The sequence below is a fragment of the Peromyscus eremicus genome, chromosome 16_21 (genome assembly GCF_949786415.1).
Source record: "Peromyscus eremicus chromosome 16_21, PerEre_H2_v1, whole genome shotgun sequence".
Taxonomy (NCBI): Eukaryota; Metazoa; Chordata; class Mammalia; order Rodentia; family Cricetidae; genus Peromyscus; species Peromyscus eremicus.
In genome coordinates this window covers 12,714,802-12,740,643 of record NC_081432.1, presented here as the reverse complement: position 1 = coordinate 12,740,643, position 25,842 = coordinate 12,714,802, and the positions used below count along the sequence as shown (strand labels likewise).

Below are 25,842 nucleotides of genomic sequence, written 5' to 3'. Positions count from 1 at the left end.
TATTTTTAATAAAAAGAAGAAAGGGAAAAAACAAGGAAGAAAAGCAAAACCCAAATGGAGTACTTATTCATATCTCCTGATTCATAAATCCATATGCGGGGTTTCCCAAAACAGAGTAAAAACTACTTGTCATGTAATTTCTGATGTCACACTTCTCTTTCACAATTGTATTAAGAATGTAAAATGCAGTGCAGTTAACATCACTTCCCCGTTGCTCAGACCTGCACGCCTTACAAAGCTTTATACAAACCTGAAGAAAGAGGAGTAAATCTTTGGGCCTGCAGAGTGCAGACTCAAGTTGAGGTCCAGCTATTGTGAATTATGAAAATTAAATGAATGACACACACTGAGTGTCCACACATCTGCATTTTTAAAAATATTTTAAATGTTTTGCAGTTAAAATAGAATGCCCAATTTCCCTTTCCCTTTTCTCTCCCCCACCCCTCCCATTTCTTTACCCTGTTCTATCTCAAATTCACGCCCCCCTTTTTAATTCTTGTTACACACCCCTGCAAACACACACATACACATACACATGTATGTTTATGTCCCTAATATAATTACAACCTTCTCAGTCCTTCAGTCCATATAATGTGACTTGTACGTACATGACTTCAGAGCTGACCAGTTGGTATCGGATAAGTAATTGGGGGCATCTTCCCTGTGGGCTTTCTTCTCTTAGATTAGGTAGTTCAGGAAAGAAAATCAGGTTCTGAGGGGAAAATGTCTTCCTCATGTTTGGGAATACAAAGCCTCATTTCAGAGGAGTGGGCTTTTTCATTGTGTGCTAATGAGGTGGCTGTTGGTGACCTGTTTTGAAACCTAAATACATACAAAATCTCAGGAAGATAACAAGGTCAAGGGAAGGCTTTAGAAATGTGGAGTTTGTTTTTGTTTCCCCTAAAAGGGAACCTCTGAACAGGTGGGTAGGCATAGGGCATGAAGCCACAGCGATGGGGAACCTGGCAATGATCAGTCGCTGTGAAGCAATGCGCAGGAAATGGTGTGAGGAGCATGAATCTGACCAGTCAAGGGTGAGAACAAGTCCTTCCCTTCAGAGGTAGGAAGACCACATGCACATTGCTTTTCCAAGCCATTTGCTGTTTCTTCTGTGGGTTTTCCTAAATAACTGTGTGCATGGCACTGTTCCAGCCTAACCATCAGTCTTTCCCTAGTCTTTGGGATCAAGCTGTAAAAACAGAAGACAGCTAGCACCGAAGAGCCAACCCATGCATTTTAAAGAAATATTTATTGCATTGAAAAGAACATCCAAGGTTTAGTTGCAGCTTGAGACAGCCGTGAGTTACTCGGCAGCTGCCCTTCAGAAGTTCTGGGAAGCTAAGTTCCTTCCTCACAATGAAAATCTCCTCTTTGACCGATTTCCCTTACAGGGATTAGCTGTTCTGCTACTAAGATCAATTATGTGCCTCTTACAACCTACAGATGGATAAATCATTCAGCTACAGAGTCTCAAAATTACAAAGCAACCCAACTTTCACCATGGGCAGCCCTACTACTGTCGATAACTGCAGAACGTGCCTGGGCTGAGGTCCTGTTCATTGGGGCAAAATACTAAGATATTGTGAAAACTCCGAGCTTGATATACTGTGTTAACCAGGTGTGTGTGTGTGTGTGTAGGCATGAGTGTGCCATGCACACATGTGGAGATCGGGAGAGAACCTTGGGTGTGGGGTCTCACCTCCCACCATGTCTGAGGCACTGTCTCTTATTACCAATGTGTACTTCAGGAAGCTAACCCTGGAGCTCCAAGGCATTCTGCCTCTGCCTCCTAGCTCACTGCAGACACATGGGGGTTACAAGCCTGTGTTGCTGCATCTGGTTTCAAATGGGTTCTGGGGATTTGAACTCAGGTCTTCACGCTTTTATGGCAAGCGCTTTACTCACTGAGCCATCTCCCAGGATCCCTAGGGCATGTTGTAGAGAACCTGCTTTTAATCATCCTATACATTTAGTGTTGCCCTCAGCTCCAGTTGTAGTCTGTTGCGAGATCTGTGGCAGATCTGAGCGGTGATTTTATTTTCTGCCACTGTGAATCCTCTAGCTATTAATAAATATCCTTATAACAATCTGCTTATTTGTAAATGTCCAAACAATTATAATTTTAAATTAGTCTCATGCTACACAGCACAGAGAAAATATACAAATTGGCTTGTTCTCTTTCACTTGATGCCTCAAGTCAGAGTTTTAATCCTGGCGTCAGGTATTTGTGAAATGGAACCCAGTTCAACTCACACACTCAGAGATTTGTCCACACATCCTCTTAAGACATTTTTGAGCCAAAATGGAAATACTATGAAATTTCACACTAAAATGTGTTTCTTTTTTTTTTTTGCCTTCATGAGAAATATGTGATTTCCAATATGGCAGTAATCTTCAGGTGTTGGGCTGTACCACTCCTACCTCTGAGGCATTGAGTGTGCATGCATGGTAGGTCTGGACTCCATCACTTTCCAAATTATGTCAGGTTCCCCGTCCTGTGGATCAGCACAGTGTAACAGAGGAATACAAATCTTTTAACCATGTACATCACTTTAATCCATGCTTCTGATAGGAGAAGTATTCGCATATATAGTTGGGTTTCCAGCATGTGCTGTGTGTCATATATATATATACTTTCAGGGTTTTTTTTTTTTCATTTAATTTCAGTGCTTAATGGTGTGATGTTTGCATTTTAAGTATTCCTTTATAGTTAACTTCTTTTAGGATCATTGTTCGAAATGAGTGTATAGCATCCCTAAATTAAATCAGCCATTGTCTGTTGAACACACTGGTTTCTCTGACTCCCTGTAACTCTTCCTCCTCTGAGGCCCTAGTTACAGGAATGCCAGGCATTTTGAAGTCTTTCCATGGGCTCATGGGCTCCATTCATTCATTTCTAATATATTTTCATCTTTTGTTTACAAACTATTGATCTGTGTTCAAGGCTGCTACGTTTTTTCAGGCAAGTCTAACCTTTTGTTAACTCTTTTCTATGATCTGTTTTTATGTTTGAAAACAATTTAAGTATTGTATTCTTTGTGTCTAAATGCTCCGTGTTTCATGGGTCTTAATTTCTCTGCATACTATACAAAGATGATTTCCCATTTTTTATTTGTTGTGAGCACTTTATGCATTTAGCACAGGAACTGTCATAATAGACTATTTGTATAATTGAATAAATACTTGGTGTGTTGAGTATAATACTGCTTATTTGATTGTCCCCATAAATGAGGCTAACATCTCCTTCTCAGTTATGACAGGTTGCTATGGAGTCCATTCTGAGCATAGTGAGTCCTATATGGTAGAGGAACACTTGATTCTGCCTATGTTGTTGGAACTCCATCTGCAAGTTTTCCTGTGAGCACAGCTCCCATCCCATTCAGTGTGCGCTTTTCTCAGTTGATCTGCTGGTAGTGAGCTTTATGAAAGTGTGGTTTAGAGTCAACTCTTAATTTCTCCTTCGCTCTCAAGCCTCTTTACAGTATTTCCTCCCTCACCCTCATCAGATATTATTGTCTTGAAATCAGTGCCTCTGTGTTTCTGTTGATGAATATTCCAGGACCTCTATCAGACTTGAAGTGTCTCAGAGTAATGCTGATAGCAGCCTTCCCTTGGTTAATTAAAAAATAAGAAAATGTACCTACCTCATTCCCTCTCTCTCTCTCTCTCTCTCTCTCTCTCTCTCTCTCTCTCTCTCTCTCTCTGTCCTTTAGAATATCTTGGCTTTGTTTCTCTCCCCAGTTAATGGAGGTATGTAGGTGAATTGGGCCACATAGGAGTCATGTTTTCAGTAAATGAGTACTTATCCTTGTGTTTGTTTTGGACCACCCCAGTTTTTCTAAAAAATAGTGTAATAGCAGCAATGACTGAATCTTTTAAAATCCGAACAACTGAGAGCAGTTCAGCATCCCTTCAGCCTATCTAATTCCACCGAGGATCTGTACTGACATGCTGAGACCTGCTGTGTCACAACTGTTATCGTAACTAGAGACTTTGAATCTTCAAATCTGTCCTGGGCTGTGTCTTCTGTTAGAAATAAACTTAGTAAAGACAGCGGACTCGGAGATGTCCATTTACCACTTTATATACAAGAGAAAGGATGATGATGCTTTGGGTAGAAGAAAATTTTATGAGGGTACCACTATTCCATTATGTCCCCATCAGGCAGTAATGGTTGGGGTGTGGGGAGAGCTTTTAAAACATTTGTGAGGTTAGTAAGAAAAAGCTTCTAAGAGCCGGGGTATTCCTTGCCTTCCACAGCACTTCAGTTATTGGTCCTCCTAGGTACACCTGTGCTCAGCTGCTCTTCGATGTCAATGGGACCTAGGTGCATGTGTGTGTCCCTGTCTTTGTGGGGACTTCCCTTCTGTATTTCTAACATAAATACAAATGGGGATATAACAAATGATTTTTTAATATTACACATGTATAAGAGTATCATATAATCTATTATATAATTTATTTTTAGAAAAGATGAATGTCCAGAGCTCTAAACAGGGGGCAGAGGAAGGCTAGATACCTCCTGCTTCCAGAGCATCTGTCTCCATGGAGATATTCAGATCGGTTGCCATGGCACCTAAATTCATGGGGTTGGGTCAGCCCTGAGAACAGAGTTTCTGGAATGGCAGTAGCCCAACCCCTCTCTTCTTGCAACGGTGTAGGAATTCTACCTGCCCTTCCTGCCATCTTTGGTATCTTTCCAGAGTGGTGATATAATTGTTTGACCTGTCTTAAATGGAGGATGACCTTTTGTCTGATAACTGTGAAGTTACTGAAGTGTCGGGTACTTAAGTGTGTACCTCTGTGAGTGCTGGGCAGATGTTTTTGAACCAGTGGGCATTAACAGATTTTTCAGTAGGATTTTCTTCTTTAATATAGAGCAGGAGGTAAATATTGAAGTTTCCAACACTCTTTGTGCTTACAGAGAAGTTCCTAAAGCTGATAAAGAGGCAGTGGCTTTGCCTCACAAATATAACACTGCTCTGGATTGGGTGTGGTTCTGTCTCCACAATTCTTTCTTTCTGGGCCTAACCTCTGAGCAAAGAATCAGTGAACAGATCAAGTGCCATAGCAGTCACTCCTGTCACCTCCCTGCTCACTGCTTCTCAAGTAGATCTTAACCATGTCCATCAGCATCAATTGGGTCACCTGATGTTCTGTGACACTCAAGGTGTAGATACCAGAAACCGAAGTCTGATGTCCACCTCTTCTGTCCTCCTCAGGCACTGTAAGTGAAGTGTGTGTTCCCAGTTCCCTCACAGCCCATTTGTAACACATTAAAACAAACAGTGTTTGCTTACCAAACCTCGCTAATTAAGGCATTTCTTTAGAGTTGATTTAGTCAAATATGCTTCTAAATGGAAGGAAGGAAGGAAGGAAGGAAGGAAGGAAGGAAGGAAGGAAGAAGAGTGTCCTGAATATACAGCCTACACTTTGTTTCTAAAACTTTTATTAGAATTCTGAAGTTTAGAAAACAAATTTATACTCAAAAACTACTTGTTTAATTAAATAATTAATGACAATAGTATAGAAGTGTCCCAGTCCCTGTCATTCTGAAGCAGCTTGATTATAAAGCAAATACTTTCCCTTTTGTTTTTTTGAAATGCAAGTATTTATAAAACAAATAAAAAGCAAAAATCTCATATAAGTGATAGTTAGATATAGCTATAGGAATTAAATTCAATTGAAAAGGACTTTTAATGGCAATAACATGGCTACTAATGTCATTGTTTGTAATAAGTCTACAAAATTTTAATGAAAACTGTTAGTAATAACAATGGGGAAAGATTACAGATATTATTAGGTTATGTTGATGGAGGAGTTGCTTTCAAGTCTCAGGCCAGGAAGAATCTGTGAGGTAAAACAAAAGTATAAATGCTTCCTTTGGGAAAAAGAATAATACATCAAAGTCTTAATCTGAAATGAGAAGACAAAGAAGGTTTCAGAGTAGGGTATTGGACATTTAACTATGAGGAGAAACAAGGGCTATATTGCTTAGGCAATTTTAAAAAACAGGAACAGATGGCAAGCGTAGGGAGCCACAGTCCACATGGAAAGATACACAGACCACAGTAGGCAGAGACAGAAATCATCAAGAGACAAAGGTTTCCAGTTGTGAAAGTTAGAAACCAGAAATAAAGGTGTCCAACCCAAAACATGATTTATCATCCCTCAAAGGTGCGGTAAACATCTGGATGTGTCTAAAACCTCACAGACAAAACTCAAACTCCAATTTTACCCTCAGACTTTGTTAACATGTTAGCAACTTCTAAATAGATTCAGTAATTCTCATTAATTGGCTGTAGAGGTTCAGGTCTCATCTCCTGACAACATCCCAAAGCAGGAGAGGGAATTTGTTTTTTCATCACTATCTTTCTGTTTTTGGCATGTAAAAAACAAACAAAAAAATGTTGAAAAAAAATGGCATTACTATGGCTGAATTGAATTAGTCAAGAATCATCCTAGAGACATCACCTCCCCAGAAGCACAAAGATGCGGAATAGCTAAGCTTTGAATTCTGAGTCCAGGGATGAGGAAGCTTTAGGTGAAGCATCTGACAGTGGTGTGTGTGTGTGTGTGTGTGTGTGTGTGAATGTATTGTGTATGTATATGAGGATGTGTGTGTAAATGTGTATTCATTGTGTATGTGTGTGTATTTGTGTGTATGTCTATGTGTGTATGTGTATATGCATGTATGTGTATATGTGTATATAAGTATATGTTTACTGAAAACCTGTCTCTATAGCTATTGAGACACTGAAATGCAATAACCTTAGACTAACACACTAATATGTTTTTCAGCATACTTTGCAGTATTGGTAAGTCTTTCCTCGTCATAACTGAATAGATGCTTAGATTAGGTCACTGCTGTAGTGAATTATGACCACACTGATGCTGAGTGGAGGGGAAGGACTTCCTCTTGCCTTCTTCACCTCCTGTTCTTTCTCCTAATCATCCTCATCCTCTTTCTCTTCTTCCTTTTTTTGGAACATTCTATGGTTGATCCAAGCCAAATAATCCTTCCCTTGCTCATGAGTGACCTTCGTGAGAAATCTATTTATATTCATCACTAACTGGCTATTCACAGGCCAAACAGACAATTTCACTCAAGCTCAGCGTGGGGAATTGATTGGGTGAACAGGTGAGGGGTAATTTATAGAAGTATGGCTGACTGGAGCAGCTGCATCTCTGAAAACTTCCCCAAACCAGCATGGATGAGGACTCAGAAAAGTCACAAAACTGGAGCCTGGTTCCCGACCTGCAGGAACTACACCATGATGAGTCTTGTTTTCAACTAGGTATTTGCTGCTTAGGCAGACTCTGGGCAGGCAGGTTAGTCTTGTGGGTTTCCTGAGCCCTGTAGGCTGACTCTCCCTGCAGAAGCTGCTTTTGTTAACCTGTACCGAAGAAACTGCTCAACACAGAGTCACAAATCAAGCCCTCGAGAATCAGTTGCAGGGGCAGAAATAGAGGGAACTGATACAGTTCCTGAGGAAATTGCCAATCCTTCTCCACAGTAAGGAGTGGCACTTCTCCACAGTGGCAACTAGAGCCACAGAAACCTTCTAAGGCTAAGACCCTAGGCTATGAAGTTCTCCCCTCCTGTGAGGGCTGACAAACAGAGCAGAGATTCTGAACATTCCCAGAGATTGTCCTTCTCCCTGAATGTTTCTGCTGGGAGAAGCTGAGTGCGTAGCCAGAAGTTGCAAAGTCTAACATATTAAGGCACATCCAAGATTATTCTATTGCAGTTGTTTTATAATTATGCTTTTTTGTTTACTTGTTATGTGTGTGTATGTGAGTCAGAAGACAATTTCAGGGACTCTGTTCCAGGCATCAAAGTCAGGTCCCTGAGGCTTGGCTTGACATCAGGAGCCCTTAACCTCTGAGTCATCATCTTGGTCTTTTCCTTTAAACCTTTTTTATTACATTGTTAGTGTGTGTGTGCATGCATGCGTGCGTGTATGTGTGTGTGTGTGTGTGTGTGTGTGTGTGTGTGTGTGTGTGTGTAAGTGAAGTGAGTGACAAGAGGAAATCAGTTCCCTTCTTCCATCATGTGAACCATGTGAGTCCAGGTTAGTCTGGTCTCCAGGTGTGGCTAAAGCATTTACCTACCGAGGCATCTCATGGGCTCCCATATTAGTTTATAATAATATACCCTTTTTTTAAGTGAAAAATACTTCAAATACAAAGTAAATACTAGTGTTGAAAAGCGAAATTCAGTGGAAATTATAAATTGAAAACATTTGAACTCTTTCATGCAAAACCAAATGGCAAAGATAATGTGATATTAAGGTAAGTTTTTTCTTTCATATTCATAGACTTGGTTAAGAGCCAGTCTAGATTTATGGATCTAATAATACATGAAAAACTATGAAAAGCAATCATATTCAAAGGACTCTGAGGAAACTCGGAGATAACCATCAATCACTTTGATAAATAAGAGTGACAGGTCTGAAGTCAACACTCATGCTTTATTCTCAAACTATAAACCTGCTAGCCCCAGTGTTGGAGAGGACTGAACCACAAAGTCAAGCTACACAGTTCATGTATACAACTGGTCTGAAGTTTGTACTTTTAACATTTGCAGACATCCAATGACACCTTTGAAATCCCACTCATGTTGACGGGAAATGTGGTGCTGAGGAAACGACTCAACTATGAGGATAAGACTCGCTACTACGTCATCATCCAGGCTAACGTGAGTACTTGGCTTCTCTTGTTCTGGAGCTTCTAAAGCAAAGTGTGCCTCTGAACAGGGGTGGTGATTTCCTGAGGTTGGAGTGTGCGTAAGTCATCAACAGAGCATCCTTGCCCTTAGTGGACACATTCTGTTTATAGATGGAGGAAAGGGGGGTTGGGGGTTGTTCCTGTTCACTCTGTTCTTCATCTAAGTCTAATTTGCTAACCACACTACAAAAGCTGGTCTCTGCTCAGACTGAGGTATTTCTCAAGTACTATACACAAAATAGTTACAGTGGAGTCACCTTGAAGCATGTGAAAAAGGTATTATTTTTTTTCTGAATTCCACCTCAGAAGTTTATGATTAAAATCTGAGGGAAGGACTGAGAGGCTGGATTGGTGATTAAGAGAGTTTGGAACTCAGCAGCTCTGTCAGGCAGCTCACAAACTTCTGCTCTTTGGCTACCACCAATAGCAACAACCACACATCAGACGATGGATGTAAAGTACCTTCATTTCACGGGTGTGTAACGTCACTTCTACAACCTCAGTGGCTTCTTTTTCCTGTCTAATTGTGCAGTGTGCATTAATTTAAACCCCGCTGATTTCGCCTTGATAGCTTCTAGGGAGTTTTGAGGTAAAATAGTATTATAGGTTAATGGCTCAAAGAAGAATGTTTTTATGGATATCCAGACACATGGAACTATAATATAATATGTTTCCATCTATTGATATGAATGAAGCTTAAGAACCTGTCCTTGGTGCATGGGCTGGCTTTTTGGAGCCTAGGGCCTATGCTGGGAGGGACACTTTGCTCAGCCTTGGTGTCAGGAGGACGGGACTGGACCTGCCTAGGCTGAGTCTGCCAGGCTGGGCTGACTCCCCAGGGGAGACCTTGCCTTGGAGGAGGTGGGAATGGGGGATGGATTGGGGGGAGGGCTTGGAGGTTGTAGGAGGGAGGACGGGGGAATCCGTGGCTGATATGTGAAATTAAGTTAATTATAGAAATATTTTTTTAAAAAAGAACAACATGTAACTGTGTCAAATGAACAAAAACCACCTTTAAGAAAAATTAAAGACCCACGTCTAAAATACTTTGAGCTAAGGCAATGCTGCTGCTGTTTGTAATCTTAGATTAATTCCTGAACTTGATTTTAAAATCTCCATTAGAGCTGCTCCATCCTTGCCTGGTTAGAAGCAACGACCGGCTCCACTGTGGTTGCAGGGAATTGATTGTGGCCAAGTTCTCAGAGTCAATCGAGCTATGCTACACTTCCTCCTAAGCAAACACCTGATAGTAAAGGCATGGTACTTAATGTATGTGTCTGTAAAGGATCTCTTAGGTGTTCCCAGCCATTTGCTGAGTTACTTTATAGTGGATGTTTAAATGCTAGACATGTAACCAAAGAACCTGTGACATGGCTTCAAAAATAAAATAAGCATTTCTGCTTCAAATTTATTTAAATAAAGTTCATATAATTTCATGATATTTGCTAGACTCTTCATCTCCCCTGGCTCCATCTCATAAAATCATTATTTATGCAATATACTGCTAAAGAGACTATATGTACTAAGTGATAAAAGAGGTAGCATTTTCACGAGTTCAATTAAAGAAGTCCAAGGAATTAAAATAGTTCACAAGAAGTACTTTCATTGGGAATGGAGGAGGTAAAGTACCACATATTGTCTAATATCCAACATGTTACATTCATTAAAATTACAGGTTAAAAATTTGAAGCTATGGTTTTTAAATGGAGTGGGTGTGATAATGAGCTATACCTGAGCTACTTGTCTGAGGTAATTTTGCTTGAGATTATACTAGGCACATACCTTGTTTTGGAAAAACAAAGGTATCATCTTGTTGATCATGTGGTTTTTTCATCATGTTGTTTGGTGATAATTTCATTCAGAAACTGAGTTGCCTAGGATTTGAGAGGAACTGTGCTACCATGTGATTCTGAAAGTTTGTGCAGAATGAGAGTATTGAAACCCTGAGTGAGGTGCTAAGGACTTGGGAGCCAGTCTGTGTGATCACCCATAAGCGTGGACAGGAAGTCTAGTCACACCAATCCCGCCGTGGTCTGTAGTTACAATGAGCTTTCGTTGTTATTCACTTTGATTCTCCCTGAGTTTTTGTTGGGATCACAGGGCATGGAATCTTGGTAGCTGTGTGGAAAGAGGAGGGTAATGAGAATGTAAAGGCTGGGGAAGTGCAGCTTTCCAAACTGCATCAGGGTTCCAGAGGATGTGTGAACCTGTTTCCCAGACTGGGGTTTGGAGATATGAGTACACTCCTTCTCTAAGGCACAGCCATTCCTCACATTTCTTTATCTTGTCCATGGGTGTTTTTTCACCTTCATTCTGGTCTTTGTTAGTTCATGATAAGATTTTTGCCTTTGATGTATAATTATGTGTTGAAGATACATGCCCGTTTTTTTAATTTCCTACAGGTTCGCTAATGAGAACTTATAATACCTACAATTAGCTAAACCTAAAGGTTTTTGGATGATTCATTTTTAAGGAAAATAATAAAAGCTTTTGATTTGAAAAGGAGAAGCAAACTGATCATGCTTTAGGGTAATTTATGTCAGTTTCAGGTCAGGAATGCAAAAAGCAAATAGTTTTGACTCTGGTCCTTTGTTAGCAGTCAGAAAGGTCCTTGGTTCTGTCAGAAGCTCTGTCAGGGTCAAAAGGTAGAAATGTTACTGTCAGGATCAAAAGGTAGAAATGCTGTAAGAGGGGTCTGATTTATGCCATAACTTCCCCTAAATCAACACCTCTGACCAGAAGCTACATGTGAAGACATGATAGAAACTGACAGCCACTGGGATACCTCATGGATGGGTAGACTGAATGAACCAGGTCACCTGCTTCCCTGTTCCATACTTCACCCCAGTTTCTGCCTCAAGTCCCATGAAACTCTTCAAAAAACTCAGCCTTTTCCCATTTCTGGGTACCCACTTCTACTGACAGGGGCTCAGTTGTCTTTCTCTTAAGCTCTTACCTATAACTCTATAATAAAGTTTTCCTTTGAGACTCACTCATCCTTGGTCTCTGAATTTCATTCTTTGAATTCATGAGAAAAGAACCCAGAGAATGTAGGCCTACCATGGCTTTGGTAGTAGATGATTTTTCAGTATCCTACTCCTCTGAGCTATAGCCCAACATATGTCAGATACACCCCATCACTCTCAAGGGTGTCATGCTTTTCTGAGTCATGTTAATGTTAACAAATACATAGTGTTAGGAAGTAGATATGATATAGAAAATAACAATACAAGTTGAGGAAATATAAATTAATCAGTTATGTTAGCCATCTTGGCTTCAATAACAAACACCACAGAATGGATACCTTGTACAATAGAAATTTATTTTATTAGTAGTTTGGAGTCTAAAACTCTAGATCAAAATTGGCCAGGGCTTGTTTCAGGGGTGGGGAAAGTTCTTTCCTTATTAAAGATGGCTGTTTTCTTGTTATACACTCACATTGCCTTCCCTTTGTCTTCATGTGGACTAGGAGATCTCTAGTTCTTATTTGTGTGAGCTTTCTGTTCCTACAGGGCCAGAGTCCATCCTGTGACAGCAGTTATCCTTGATCAGTCAGTTATTCAGCATCACTGTGATGAGAACTGTCTCATGCAAATTTGGATGACACATGATTCAGGTTATAGAGTAGTCGTTAAACTCAGAAAATGCTTTAAAGTGCTATTTCTGTCAATAGTAATTACAGTCCTCTCAGTTAATGAAATATCCCATTTTAAAATAAAATGTGAAGACACCTTATTTTTAAGGAGGAAAAGAGAAGTCAAAAGTGTAAATTAGGACATATAATGAAAGAGCTTTTCTTTTTAGCTCCTGTGTTGCATCCTCTCCTTTCAGAGAGTGAAACAAACCTACTGAAATTAGATCAAATGTGTGCAGAGAATTTTCTTTCTTTCTGTCATTCACAGTTGACAGTGCTGTTTTCCCTGTAACTTGTGCCACACTGCCAGCTGGCCAGATACTGATGTGGGAATAGAGCACACAGAAGTGGCTCTCCAGGATAGCTCCCAAGGGTGGTGATGCCACCATCACCATCCTCATTGAATACCTCAGGAGGAACTGATTCATCTAAAATTTCTTCCTTGTATGCCCTCAACAAACATTCTTTAGATAAACAGTAGCTTTCTAATGAAGTCATTTCCCATTCCTTACGTGAGAAAGAAACCTGACAAATACAACATTTACTATGTAGTAAAAATTATAGTCTTATTAATAAATACAACCTTGACATACTGTGACGAAAGGGTGACTTTACCTCTGCAGTCTTCCTTCTCAAATCCCATAACTTACATTTAAAGACATTGTGCAAAATATATGACCTTAGTCCTGAATACTGCCAAGATCAACAAAAACCTGAGAACTTGTTAAGAGACATTATGACTAAATGCAGAGTGTTCTTGTGGATATATTAACAGAAAAAAGACTTTAAGTAGCCACTAGGGGGAAATAAATAAACTTGGATATTGGTTAGTAGCAATGAATTTTCGAAGCAAAATTAAATAGGTTCAGGATGGTCTATTAAAGGATACTGTTAAAGCAAAAAAGAAAAAAAGTCAATATCACAAGGGCTAGAGGGTGGTTGGCATGTGTGTTGGGGGTTGAGGCAGGAAGTTGGAAAGCATATACTTAATAATGGTCCTTTTCATGGGAAAAATAAACTCTTTTATGCATATGACAATAAGAAATTTTAGAGTTCATACCAAGTCTTTTAGAAGGTTCTATTTCTATCCTCCCATGGATAATGAGTAGAAAACTCTAGTTCCTTAAGCATAATATTACAAGAGAATGGTTTCTGGGCCATTGGAAAGGAGCAAGCTCATGCTAGAGAGATATAGAAAACACTTACATCTCATGGGAGCAGAGAAGGAACTGAAATTGCAAGGCTCCTGGAGTAAGTGTTCTAGGAAGAGGAAGAATAGACCTTTATTTTAGGCCATCTGGATTTTACAAGGTTCAAGTAGATCAGAGGTCTAAAGGCAGAGACACATGCCCATGAAGTTCAGGCTTGCTGAGCAAACCCCAAACCACCCAAGATGCTTCTTTATAGTCAAGTTTTTATACTAATATAACAAGTTAGTAAAACAAAGATGCTGACGTGGGATATATGGGTACTCTGAGTTATTCCCAGTGATGTACAAAGCACAGCTCTTGTAACAAAGAAACAGGATATAATTTATTCTGAGCTAAATATGAAAGGCAGATTGTGACCTGGAAGCAGCCATTCAGGCTTCTCCGATGACATAATCCACTGTAGGGAAGGTCACATGGACTTTTATAGTCACAACAGAATGATATAAAATCAAGCATATCAATGGGGAGATCCAGGGAGGCTGTAGTCAAGTGTAGGATCTCTGCTATAGGCCTCATATTGTATCTGATACCATTTTAGCTTTGGGGTGGGTGGAAGCAAGTAATCTACTGTTAATCTATTCCAAAAGTTTTATGTCATAGTAACAAAGATTTTAGGTCAGAATCAGACATTGATAAGTTAGTTTTAAGAAGACTAATGAAGCAGGGCATGGTGGTGCACACCTTTAATCCCAGCACTCCGGAGGCAGAGGCAATTAGATTTCTGTGAGCTCAAGGCCATTCTGTTCTAAAAATCAAGTTCCAGGGCATCCAGAGCCACAACACAGAGAACCCTACCTCAAAATATAAACAAAAAGAAGGAGGCGGCAAGGAGGGAGGGAGAAGAAGAGGAGGAGGAGGAGTAAAGGGAAGAAGAGAAGAATAAGAAAGAGAAGAAGAGGAAAAGGAAGAAGGAGGAGAAAGAGGTGGAGGACGAGGAGAAGGAGGAGGAGGAAGAGAAGAAGAAGAAGAAGAAGAAGAAGAAGAAGAAGAAGAAGAAGAAGAAGAAGAAGAAGAAGAAGAAGAAGAAGAAGAAGAAGAAGAAGAAGAAGAAGAAGAAGAAGAAGAAGAAGAAGAAGAAGAAGAAGAAGAAGAAGAAGAAGAAGAAGAAGAAGAAGGAGGCAATGACTAAAGATCTCTCAAAATAATTCTGACTTTTGGTCTTTTGTATACCGTGCCCTCTCTCCACAATCACAAAAATTATAGTCAGTAAATTGTCTGCAAGATTTTCAATTTAAGTGACATATTCTGGAAAATCCATGTCCTACCAATTTAAAAAGCTAAATTAAGTTTAAATCTGCTTCAAATGTTTAAAGATGTATTGAAAACATTACTGCCAATCACAACTCTTGCCCCTAATAGGTGTGTATTGCTTTATTTCTCCTGGTTCATCTCTGATGGCAAGTTTTTACATTCATTGTCAGATTGTAGGCTTCCACAGTAGAGTCTTCATTCAACCTTAGACTTCTTTCTACACACTGTCTCAAGGGTGACTCAATGAAACTAACTCCCAAGTAGACAGGAAACCGCTAACAAAATCATGTCATTTTTTTTCTAATACAATGATAAGTTCTAAACTGTCACACTAGTGGTGCTGTTGTACAATGCAAGAAATCCACAGGAGTCTGCTTCAGGAGCATTAGCGAAATTTATTAGGATAAATTGAGGAAATACACTCACCAATACAGAACTGAATAGATAGCTGAAGTCATCCTCTGATCTGGCCAGGAGTGAATCCACCTTGCAGTTTGATCACATCAGGAAACAGGAAACAGGAAGAAGGGGCCTTCTGACCACTCTCCCTTTCCTTTTAAGAGGTCACAACAGCAAGAAGCACCTCCTTCAGGCTTTATGGCCCAAGGTCATGGGCAGTGCAAATACCACTATAGATGTACTTTTAAGAAACTAGGTTTTTCACCAGGCAGTGGTGGCACAGGCCTTTAATCCCGGCACTTGGGAGGCAGAGGCAGGCGGATGTCTGTGAGTTTGAGGCCAGCCTGGGTTACAGAGTGAGTTCCAAGAAAGGCACAAAGCTACACAGAGAAACCCTGTCTTGAAAAACAAAAAAAGATACTAGGTTTTCGTACAACTGTTCACCTTTCACTTCCCCACATCAAACTTGGCTTAAATAGGTTACTGATCATTCATTTAAAGAGAAATAAAGAATTAATAAATCTAAATTGTACCTGGTAATTTACATCTTCTAGTTGTTTACTTGTTTGTTTGTTTGTTTTACACCCATCAGGACCGTGCACAAAATCTGAATGAGAGGCGAACAACCACTACCACCCTCACAGTGGACATTCTAGATGGAGATGACCTGGGACCAATGTTTCTGCCCTGTGTTCTTGTGCCAAACACCCGTGACTGCCGTCCCCTCACCTACCAAGCTGCCATTCCAGAACTGAGGACTCCGGTAAGTACACTCTGATCTTTTCTCCTCCATTTGTATCTTTAAACCCCTCAGAATTCTATCAAAATGCTTTGCTGACAGTTTGGTTGATAATCGCAAAATTTACTAGGGAAGAACTGAAGTGATGGTTTTATATAACACTATTTTCATATACTATGTAGATAGCATCACAATGTGTAATTTCATCCTTTACAAAGTGGAAAGAAATCCCAAGGAGCCACAAACTCTCTGGCGCTGGTTTTTAAATGTGTTTTCACCAGTAAATTAGAACAGTGTCCAGTTGCTAAACACGTTCAGAAATGTTGGAGATACTGCTAGGCTATCTGGAAATAGGAGCTAACAGATCCTGAATATACATGTTCACCCCTTGAAGATATGTTTTAAAGAAGCAGGAAAGCAAAACATGAATTAGTATTTTCTACACTTAATTCTGAGTTTTAAAACATGCCAGCAGAGCTATACATTCCTGGCATTTGAAAATCATGCTCTGGAACATTCTGGGTGCTAGATACACATACCCAAGAGTCAAGAATTTAAGGCAGGCATGCTTCTAAAAATGACACTAAACACTCAGAAGGACAAGGACTACATGTTGTTTCTTATATGCAAAACCTACATGGATGGGTGGATGGGTGGGTGGGTTGATGAGTGGGTGGATGGATGGATAGATGGGCAAGTAAGTTGACAGATGATTGATTAATTGTTAGATGGATCTATGAATCGGTAATAGATGATATAATGACATATCAAAGTAGGACTGTTTGAAAAGAGGAAAGAATTCAGCAGGAAATGTGAGGAGTCAGAAAAAGACAACTGGGGGTGAATATGATCAAAATTCATGATATGCATCCATGAAAATGTCAGAAAGAAGCCCACCATTTTATATAACAAATATACATTAGTAAAAGCTAAGAAAATAATAACTAATGGTAATACAAAAAGGCATCTAGCTAAGGTCAAAGTAGATTTTTTTCCTCTCAAATATGTGTGTGTGTGTCCGAGTGCATGCATGCATGAATACATGCGTGCCCATGCATGTACATGTGTTGTTTCATGAAAATTGAATTCCCAGGAGTCATCTCCCTGAATTTTCTGTTATTTGTCCAGCTCTCTGGGTTCTCAACATAATTTCCAATGTTATAATTTGTTAGAAAATCTTTGAAGTTTTTCTCAATATATGTGAAAACAAAAGTTTGGGGTTTCTTGTTCTTTTATGAGTATTTAGCTAATACAGCAGAAATATTTTCTCTTAAATCTGCAATAATTGCTGAGATTTTATTCAATTCAAAGTGTTTTCATCCAGTGTTACATCTGGAGATGTTACTCATAGTACATCTTAAATGTGTGAGAGCTTAGTCTTAAGTACAAATGACCACTGATGCATTGACCTGCATGAACAACAAACACATGAAGCATTAATGTTGTGATGCTTATTATATGAAGATGTTTATTATATGTGATGCTTATTATATGATGCTAATTTTGTTGTTATTATATATACTAATTCTGAGATCAGATTCATTGACCTAGTTTATGGCCACAGACAATAGCAAAATTTTACTAATTTTGAAGGGCAAAAGGCTAATCAGCCTTGTGTAAATGAAGTTATTGTGTTTTCAATGGGCTAATCTTTTCCTTTGCTCTGAATATACTACTATTATACAAGGAGAGAACTGATGTCTGGTCAAGAAATCTCTGATACATTAGCCCCCTTGAAGGAAAATTTAAACAGAAACATCAGGGATTCTGGGCATGGCAGATGCTTTCTGGTATAAAAGGAGATATTCAAACAAATAAAATGAACACGTGAGAAGGCATCCTTTAAGTAGCTCTTAAAATTATGCTTTATGAATTAACACTACATAAAAATTCAAGGATAATTGATCATTATACTTCATATTTTAATTTCAATTTTTATTTTCTGTGTATGCATGAGTGCCTGCATATATATGTCTGTGCTTGTAGCAGTCAAAAGAGGGCCCTGGATCTCCCAGAACTGGAGCTATAGGTAGTTGTGAGCCAAAGATAAGGGTTCTGGGAACTGAAGGCAGGTCTTCTACAAGAGTAGTAAGTGCTCTTAACCTCTGCTTCATCTCTCCAGCCCCATACTTAGATCGATTCATTCCTTAATGCTCTGAGAAACAAAGAAAAGTTATTTTTTTTTACATCCATAATGATGTAAGTTGATAGTTACTCATTGGAGATGATTTGTATTGCCATCCAGGAAAATAAATATGCAGTATGTTTACTTCTAGATTCAGGGCCTTCAAACTATAATCATTTAAACTTTCCATAAAGCTATGATTTTATTTTATGAGGTTTGAAGAAGTGTCTCAATATTTCTGCCTGTGGCACTGGAACCGTGTTTGGGATGGCTAACTCGGGTTGCTAGCAGGTTAATTCTGCTGGTGCTTGCCCAAGGCAAGACAGTGAGCTGAAAAATAGCCTTATTAGAAAAGTGGGCATAAACGTCTGTGAAGTAGCTCGGACGTTTGCAGTGTCGTTTCTGCCAGAGTCAAACCTCTACTGGGTTTAGCTGTAGACAAATGTTGCTAGGGAAATGTCCAAATTCTGCTCTAAGAAGACCATATGAGAAGGGAAATTTTTAGGGGTTCCTGTGTTCTTCCACATCATTACTCAAATCCACTCTAAATCACAGGTCAAAGCTGGGGTTCATTTTTAAATTTCACATTCAAATTGCTTTGTGTATGTCTGTCTTTTCACTACCCTCCCTGCTTCCTTTACATCTTTAAACCTTTATTTTTCTTTGCATATCCCAGCAAAATTTTTGGAAATTTCAATAAATAAGATCTTGACTTTCTGAGTGAGGAAAATCATCATTGATGTCAGCAGAACCGCACATGTTGACTCTAATTACATACTGTCTGACTCTCAAACTAATTCCCTGGATTCCAAAAGTCCTTTCAGAACTCCCCCACTGTGTTGTTGGGAAATTTTCCAAGAATTATCTCAGTGATATTCTGAATTCTACTACAGTACACACAGAATTTATCAGCTTAAAAAAAAGAAACCTTTTAGAAGGTGGTCTAGTATACTCTAACTTAGCATGCTTCACTCATGAACTGGTATATATGTAAAAAATCAAAGTCTATGCTTCCTATTAAATTTTAAGTGGGTATATATTTAGAGATAAACATGTTTATAAATGTAGATCATGTTTTCTACTAGAGAAAACTGTCTTCAACAGAAATTAATGTCTTTATGGACACTAACATTAGTGTTGTTTAGTACTGAACATATTACTATGTATGTATGGTACCATATAGATCCTAAAGTCATTGGTAGTTCAATGCCAGGTATTTATTATTAATTTTATAAATGTCTACTGAGCCCTAATATATGTGAGACTCTGTGCTAATGACTTAACTGGCCAAATATGATGAGGGAGATCTTGACAAAATATTTTTTTATAAATTTACTCTTACTTTATCACCCTTTTAAAGCTATTGTTTTGCCCATAAAGTTTGTCTTTTATTAGCATAGAAAAAATCTCTATAACTGAGAATTTGGAATTCATTGCTCATTACTTGAATCCATTCTGTAGCATGACTGGTCAAGCTGCAGTTTGCTTTCACATTTCACATTCAAATTTCTGTGTTTTTTAATCTCTCTTCATTCTTTGGTATTCTAAATGAAACACGGTCCAAGATACAATAAAGTTTAACTCATTTGCTCAAAACCAAGCAGTAGTATATATGTGTTTTTTAGTTAATTGACAGTGGGTTTTTTTTTTTGAGTAATTTATCCCTGAATAGATTCTCTGACTCGCTGACATAGTATCTGTATTCCTGTACATGTCATCTTTGACTATTGTGCTTTTCAGTGTAAGAGAATTAGCTACCTACCAGGTAAGGAAAAATGTTCCTCCCCCTGTGTAAAGCCCTTGACAGATCCTCATAACACCCAGCTGCATATGTCTCCATTAAAGTCTTTGTCAAATAGCTCTGTCCAAATTAATTCCTTCAGTTTGTGTATATTGTCTTCTTCTTCAGAGCTGCTCTGTCCAATATCAGAATGATGGGGTTTCCAGAGATCTTCACATTTATAATGTCTCCCCAGACCACACTCTATATAAATAGTCTACAGTCTGGGAGCTCAAACATCTGTGTCTCTTTCACTCTTCTTTCCCTCAAGGGCCTTGAGTTCATCATCTTAAATATTTGATGGGTTTTATTCATTTGGGGAAAACGCTGTAATTTTTCTTATTCTTAAATATAGGAATATCTAGATTTCTCTGTTTTTATTTCTTTTCCTTAATACAGTTTTTGGTAAGACTAAATTAAGCAACACCACATCAGTGAGTTCTGGTTTTCTTTAAATAGGCTATGACTGCATCTCTGGCTCTGGCTCTATCCTAGGTTCCAAACTTTGGTTTATTAGTGTTCTGTAGTTACTGCCTACCTCTGCACAGATGCCCTACTGCCCTTCATGACTAACTGTGATGTGCTGCACACCCACTGTCATTTTACCTGTTAACTGTATGCTCAAATACGTTTGATCTCCTCAATTCCCAAGGCCAACACATTCACTTCAGGGTATTTTGTTAATTCTGAAGCCCCAGCCTTCCATCCCTTCGGCTTCTAGTCACCCTCACAAAAACAAAGTTAGTTTTCAAGATACAGTTCTACTCTGATACTTGGCTGTTTAGCATAAAACATTATTGATGTTTAACAGGGCATGTCATGTAAGTCACCAAGCTTTTCAGCATTTAGTTCAAAGTAATGCTGTATTTTGTCCTTTTCTTTAACTCATCTCCCCTAGCTCAGAAACACCTCAGCTACAAACACATGATTTTTGTTTTGTCCTGCACTTCTCCACCCATCTTTGTCTTTTATATTCTGTACATTAAGCTTATATTTGCTATTCAAGGTTCATTTTGAAAAATGTAAAATTATGTTTGTTGGCATATCCCCACTGTAAGTGTTACATAGCACTCATTTACCTATTTCTTTTTCAGTAAAAAGTGAGGGTTTTATTTTTTATTATATTCCAGCTTGAATCCAGTGACCTCACCTAGTAGATGTTGAGTAAATTTTATTTTAAATTAATTAACTAAGATGTTAAGACATATACACCATACACAAAAGCACACTAAATAAATAATAACAGTTCCTACCCTCTCTGTCCTATCACAGACAAGCACATGTAAAGAGTTTATATGCATATGTGTACACATCAATTGAATATAATCATAGATTATAAAAAAACAGCCATAGTATTTGTAGATTGTAATTCACTTTAAGTCTTTTAAAGTGAGAATACAATGGCGAGCACCAATTTGCCTGTCCACTTTCCAGTCAAGGTGCTCTTTAAGCAGGAGCCTAACAGTCCCTGTAAAGTAAGCATTTTGCCTGGTTGCCATAGCAAGCCCCAGGTGTCTCAGCATACTGCTCATCATGCCCCCTTTCCATTTCAGTAATGTCTCCAATGTTAGAATTGACTCACTGCTCAGTCTTTAGGACAATTCTGGGCAGTGTGTTCCCCTTGGAGCTTTGTGAGGTCTTGTGCACTTGCTTGAAGAACAAACAATGGCAGATTAGACATCACAGAACAACTGATAAGAGACACATCCAAGTGACATATTTTATATTTTCCCCAAAGGTCAAACAAATGATCAGAAGCCTTAGATTCAGGTAGCAGAAGCAACCACTAACCAATGAGAGAGACAATAACAGAGGCTAAAAAACGTGGTTAGGACTGTCCCAGGCATGCAGCTGTAGAGCAGTTCATCAGAGGTGCAGGATCTGTGCTGTTTACCACCATCCACTCTATCACATCTCCATCTCAAAAAGAAATTGCAATTTTTGGTAGAACAGTTAAACTCTGAGAAGGAATTGATTTTCTGAATTCTTGAGAAGCATTAAAGTAACAATGTTCTGAGTGCCAAGATTAAGGACATCTTTACTTGGGAAAGAAAAAGTTCCAAGTATTAATTTCTATGAATTCTTGATCTATGTTTATCTATGAAATATACATCAAAGTAAAAGATAAAAGTTGGGTAAATTGTCTTAGGTATGTTTAACATTTATTAGCCATGTATTTTGAAGCTCTCTAATGGTTTCCCAATTTGGTTTGGAAACAAATTACAGAGATTTTTTTTGCCAGTTGAGGACACTTACTGATAAGTCAGTGTGAATGGAAATTCTCAGCAATAGTAGGAAATAAGCCTGGTACCTGTAAACATCTTAGTTTACCATCTACACAACAGGGGGAATATCCATCACATGTGATGTTTATTTGATTGACACTTCCTGGAAAAGAGTTTAATAATACTGCTTATAGTTCTCCTTGTCCGTGTCACATGGTAGGGTGTCCCTTCAATGACTCCTGATAAGAAGTAAGTAATTTACATTAATTTTCAAATGTGTGACTACATTTAATTTGAATTCCACCTTTGAAAAGCAAGTTGTAGGTATTGATGCTACCTAATTTATTCTGATTTGATATTTCTGATTATTTCAGTATGATTTTAGTCCTTTAAAAGGATTAAGTACCTGTGCTCTGTATTTTTTTTAAACAGCCAGGTGTGGCACTGGCAGGCTTGTGTTGAATTAATTATGCAGTATATTATCCGTTCGTGCAGAAGAACAGCTGAGGTAAAATGCCACAAGGTAATAAATGCCCTGAGCCAAAAATATATCAACATGTCACATTCCAAATGTCAACAGGAGAGCATTCAGTGCCTGATCTTTTGTTTCTTTTCTGAAAAGAAATATAAAAACAATGGATTTTAATAAAGTTTTCCAAATTGTCCTGCTGAGTTCACAGCTTGCAAAGGTGCTCCTTGGGTTTTCATGGATTTACACTGACCTTATCCTTGGACATTCTCCCTTTTCATATGAATGGAAAATGATCCTTCATTTTCCTTCAATGATAAAGGAAGAGGCTAGTAATTATACATGTTATACAGAAACATCTAAACATTATATGCATTAAAAACTGGTGGGATCAGCCAACATCAATCTAAGTAGAGAGGAGCTCAAAGTATTTCCACTGACATCAGGAACATGACAAGTGAGGTTGCCCACTCTCTTCATGCCTATTCAGTATAATACTTGAAGCCTTAGCTATAACAATAAAACAACTGAAGGAGACCAAGGGAATACAAATAGGAAGGGAAAAAGTAAAAATATCTTTATTTGCAGATGTTGCGATTTCATACATAAGTGACCCTAAAACTTCCCCTAGGAAACACCTATACCTGATAAACACTTTCAGCAAAGTAACACAGTACAAAAATAGCTCATAATAATCAATAGTCTTCATGAATGAAAAAATGGACTGAGAAAATTTAGGGAAACATACCATTCATAGTAGCCTCAAAATATATAAGATATCTTGGGATAACTCTAACCAAGTAAGTCAAAAATTGAATAATAAAGCTGTTAGACACTGGAAAAAGAATCTGAAGAAGATATCAGGAGATAGAAAGATCTCCCATGCTCAAGGATCAATAGGATTAACATAATAAAAATGACCTTCCTACCAAAAGCAATCTAAAGATTTGATGCAATCCCCATAAAAATTAAAAAAACAGTTCTTCACAGATCTTGCAAGGACACTTTTCAGCTTCATGTGGAAATACAAAAAAAAAGATAGCTTTAAAAATACTGATTAATTAAAGAGATACTGGAGGTATCACCATCCCTAATCTCAAATGGGAAAAAAAAGAGCTATAGTAATAAAACAGCATGATATTGGCATTAAAACAGACAAGTTGATCAATGGAATCTAATGGAAGACCCAGACATAAATCCCCACACCAATGGACACCTGAATTTTGATAAAGAAGCCAGAAATACACATTGGGAAAAAGACAGCATCTTCAACAATTGGTGCTAATCAAACTGGATGACTACATGTGGAAGAATGCAAACAGATCCATACTTGTAACCCTACACAAAATTCTACTCCAAATGGATCAAAGACCTCAACATAAGGCCAGATAGACTGAATCTGATAGAAAAGAACATGAGAAATAGTCTTACAATTATTTGCAAATAAAGGACTTTCAAAAGAGAATGCCATTATCACAGGCACTAAGACCAAAAATTAATCAATGGCATTTCACGAAACTGAAAAGTTTCTGCATGGCAAAGGACACCAACTCTTAGACAAAAAGGCAGCATACAAAATTGGAAAATATTTTTACCAACTACACATCTGATAATCTGATAGACAACTAAGACATTAAGAAACCTGGACATTAAAAAACATACAACTCAATTTAAAAATGGACTATAAATCCTAACAAAGGTTCTCATCAGAGGAAACTTATATGGCTGAGAAGCACATAAATATATGTTCAACATCCTTACTTATCAGGGAAATCTAAATCAAAACTACTTTGAGATTTCTTCTTACACTAGTCACTTTGGCCAAGATCAATAAAAGGAATGACAGCTCATGATGGCAAGGATATGGAGTAAGGATAACACCCATCCATTGCTGGTAGGAGTGCAAACTTGTACAGATAGTAGGTAAATCACTATGGCAGTTCCTCAGGAAGTAGATAATAGATCTATCTCAAGATACAGCTATATTACATTTGGGCATATACTCAAGGGACTCTACATCCTCCTACAGAGACACTTGCTCAACCATGATCACTGCTACTCTAGTCATAATAGCCAGAAAACAGACTAAATGTTCATCAATGGGTTAATGGATAAAGAAAATGTAGTACATTTACACAATGGCATATTACTCAGTTAAAAAAAATGAAATCTGCAGGCTAACGGATGGAGCTAGAAAAAAAAATATCCTGAGTGAAGTAATTCAGACTCAGAGAGAGAAATATGTTATGTATTCATTTCTATTTGGATGTTAGCTATTATGTCTTCAATAAGCAGAGTACAGTCCATATAATCACAGATGTTAGGTATAGAGTAAGGGACTACAAGAAAGATTCGATCAACTTGGAAGGAGAAATAGAATAGATAGTTGTGGATCAATGGGGAGACTGGAATAAGACGATCAAACTGGGAGGAGGTAGGACAGCTAAAACTAAGGACCATTTGAGGGGAAGTGAGGAAATCTGATACCGTAGAATCGTCCTAAAATATATAGATGTATGAAAGTGATCTAAATGGAAGCACCAACTAGTGGGGAGACAGAGGCCCAACTGGACATCTCTCATCACCAAATGGAGCTTTCATTACTAGGAATGAGTTATATCTAATCAAGTCATTGGCCAAAGAGGTCCCATGGGAACCCCCCAAACCATCCAGGCTATTGCCATGGCTACTGGTTGCTATCCAAATGCTGACAGTAAGGCCCTATTGCTGAAGACACCTACACAACTCATTAAACATGGAGAAATCAAACTGGTTTCTAGATCTTTCTCCCCTACTGACTAGTGTTTATGCTACTGTTAGGTACTCTGCATGCTACCAAAGGAGAAAGGTAAATACCAACCCAGCTATAAACCCTTTGATTTACAATGGTGATTTGCATGCGAGATGTTCTAGTGAAATAGTGGAACAAATCTTTTGGGATAAACCAGCCAATATCTGACTATAGTTAAGACCTACTCCATGAGACAGATCCTATCCCCAACACTCCTTAGAAGGCTAAGAACCTGAGACTAGATAGGTCAGGGACCTAAGAGAAAACCAAATACTACTGTTCTGCTAAAAGAATGTGGAAATATAATGACTCCTAATGACTTTATGCTATATTCATAGATCAATAGCCTTGCTCAGCCATCATCAGAGAATCTCCCCACTGTAGAAGATGGGAACAAATACAGAGCCTGGCGCACCCCCTCCCACCCCCAGCCAGACAGTGTGTAGGGAGTAAGAGACTTTGAAACACTCATCCTAAATGGAATATTT

General features: G+C 38.5%; 1 protein-coding gene across 9 annotated transcripts in view; it reads left to right on the top strand.

Moving 5' to 3' along the window:
- Pcdh15 (protocadherin related 15) overlaps positions 1–25,842 on the top strand; it is a 623,956-nt gene that overhangs the window by 228,136 nt on the left and 369,978 nt on the right. For 7 of the 9 annotated variants that reach the window (XM_059244010.1, XM_059244012.1, XM_059244014.1 and 4 more), the window contains 2 exons: positions 8,591–8,701; positions 15,818–15,988. In XM_059244010.1, coding sequence (XP_059099993.1) covers positions 8,591–8,701; positions 15,818–15,988 — 282 coding nt within the window. Of the gene's footprint in view, positions 1–4,665; positions 4,784–8,590; positions 8,702–15,817; positions 15,989–25,842 lie in introns of those variants that run through there. The other 2 variants (XM_059244015.1, XM_059244013.1) reach the window with 2 other exon arrangements.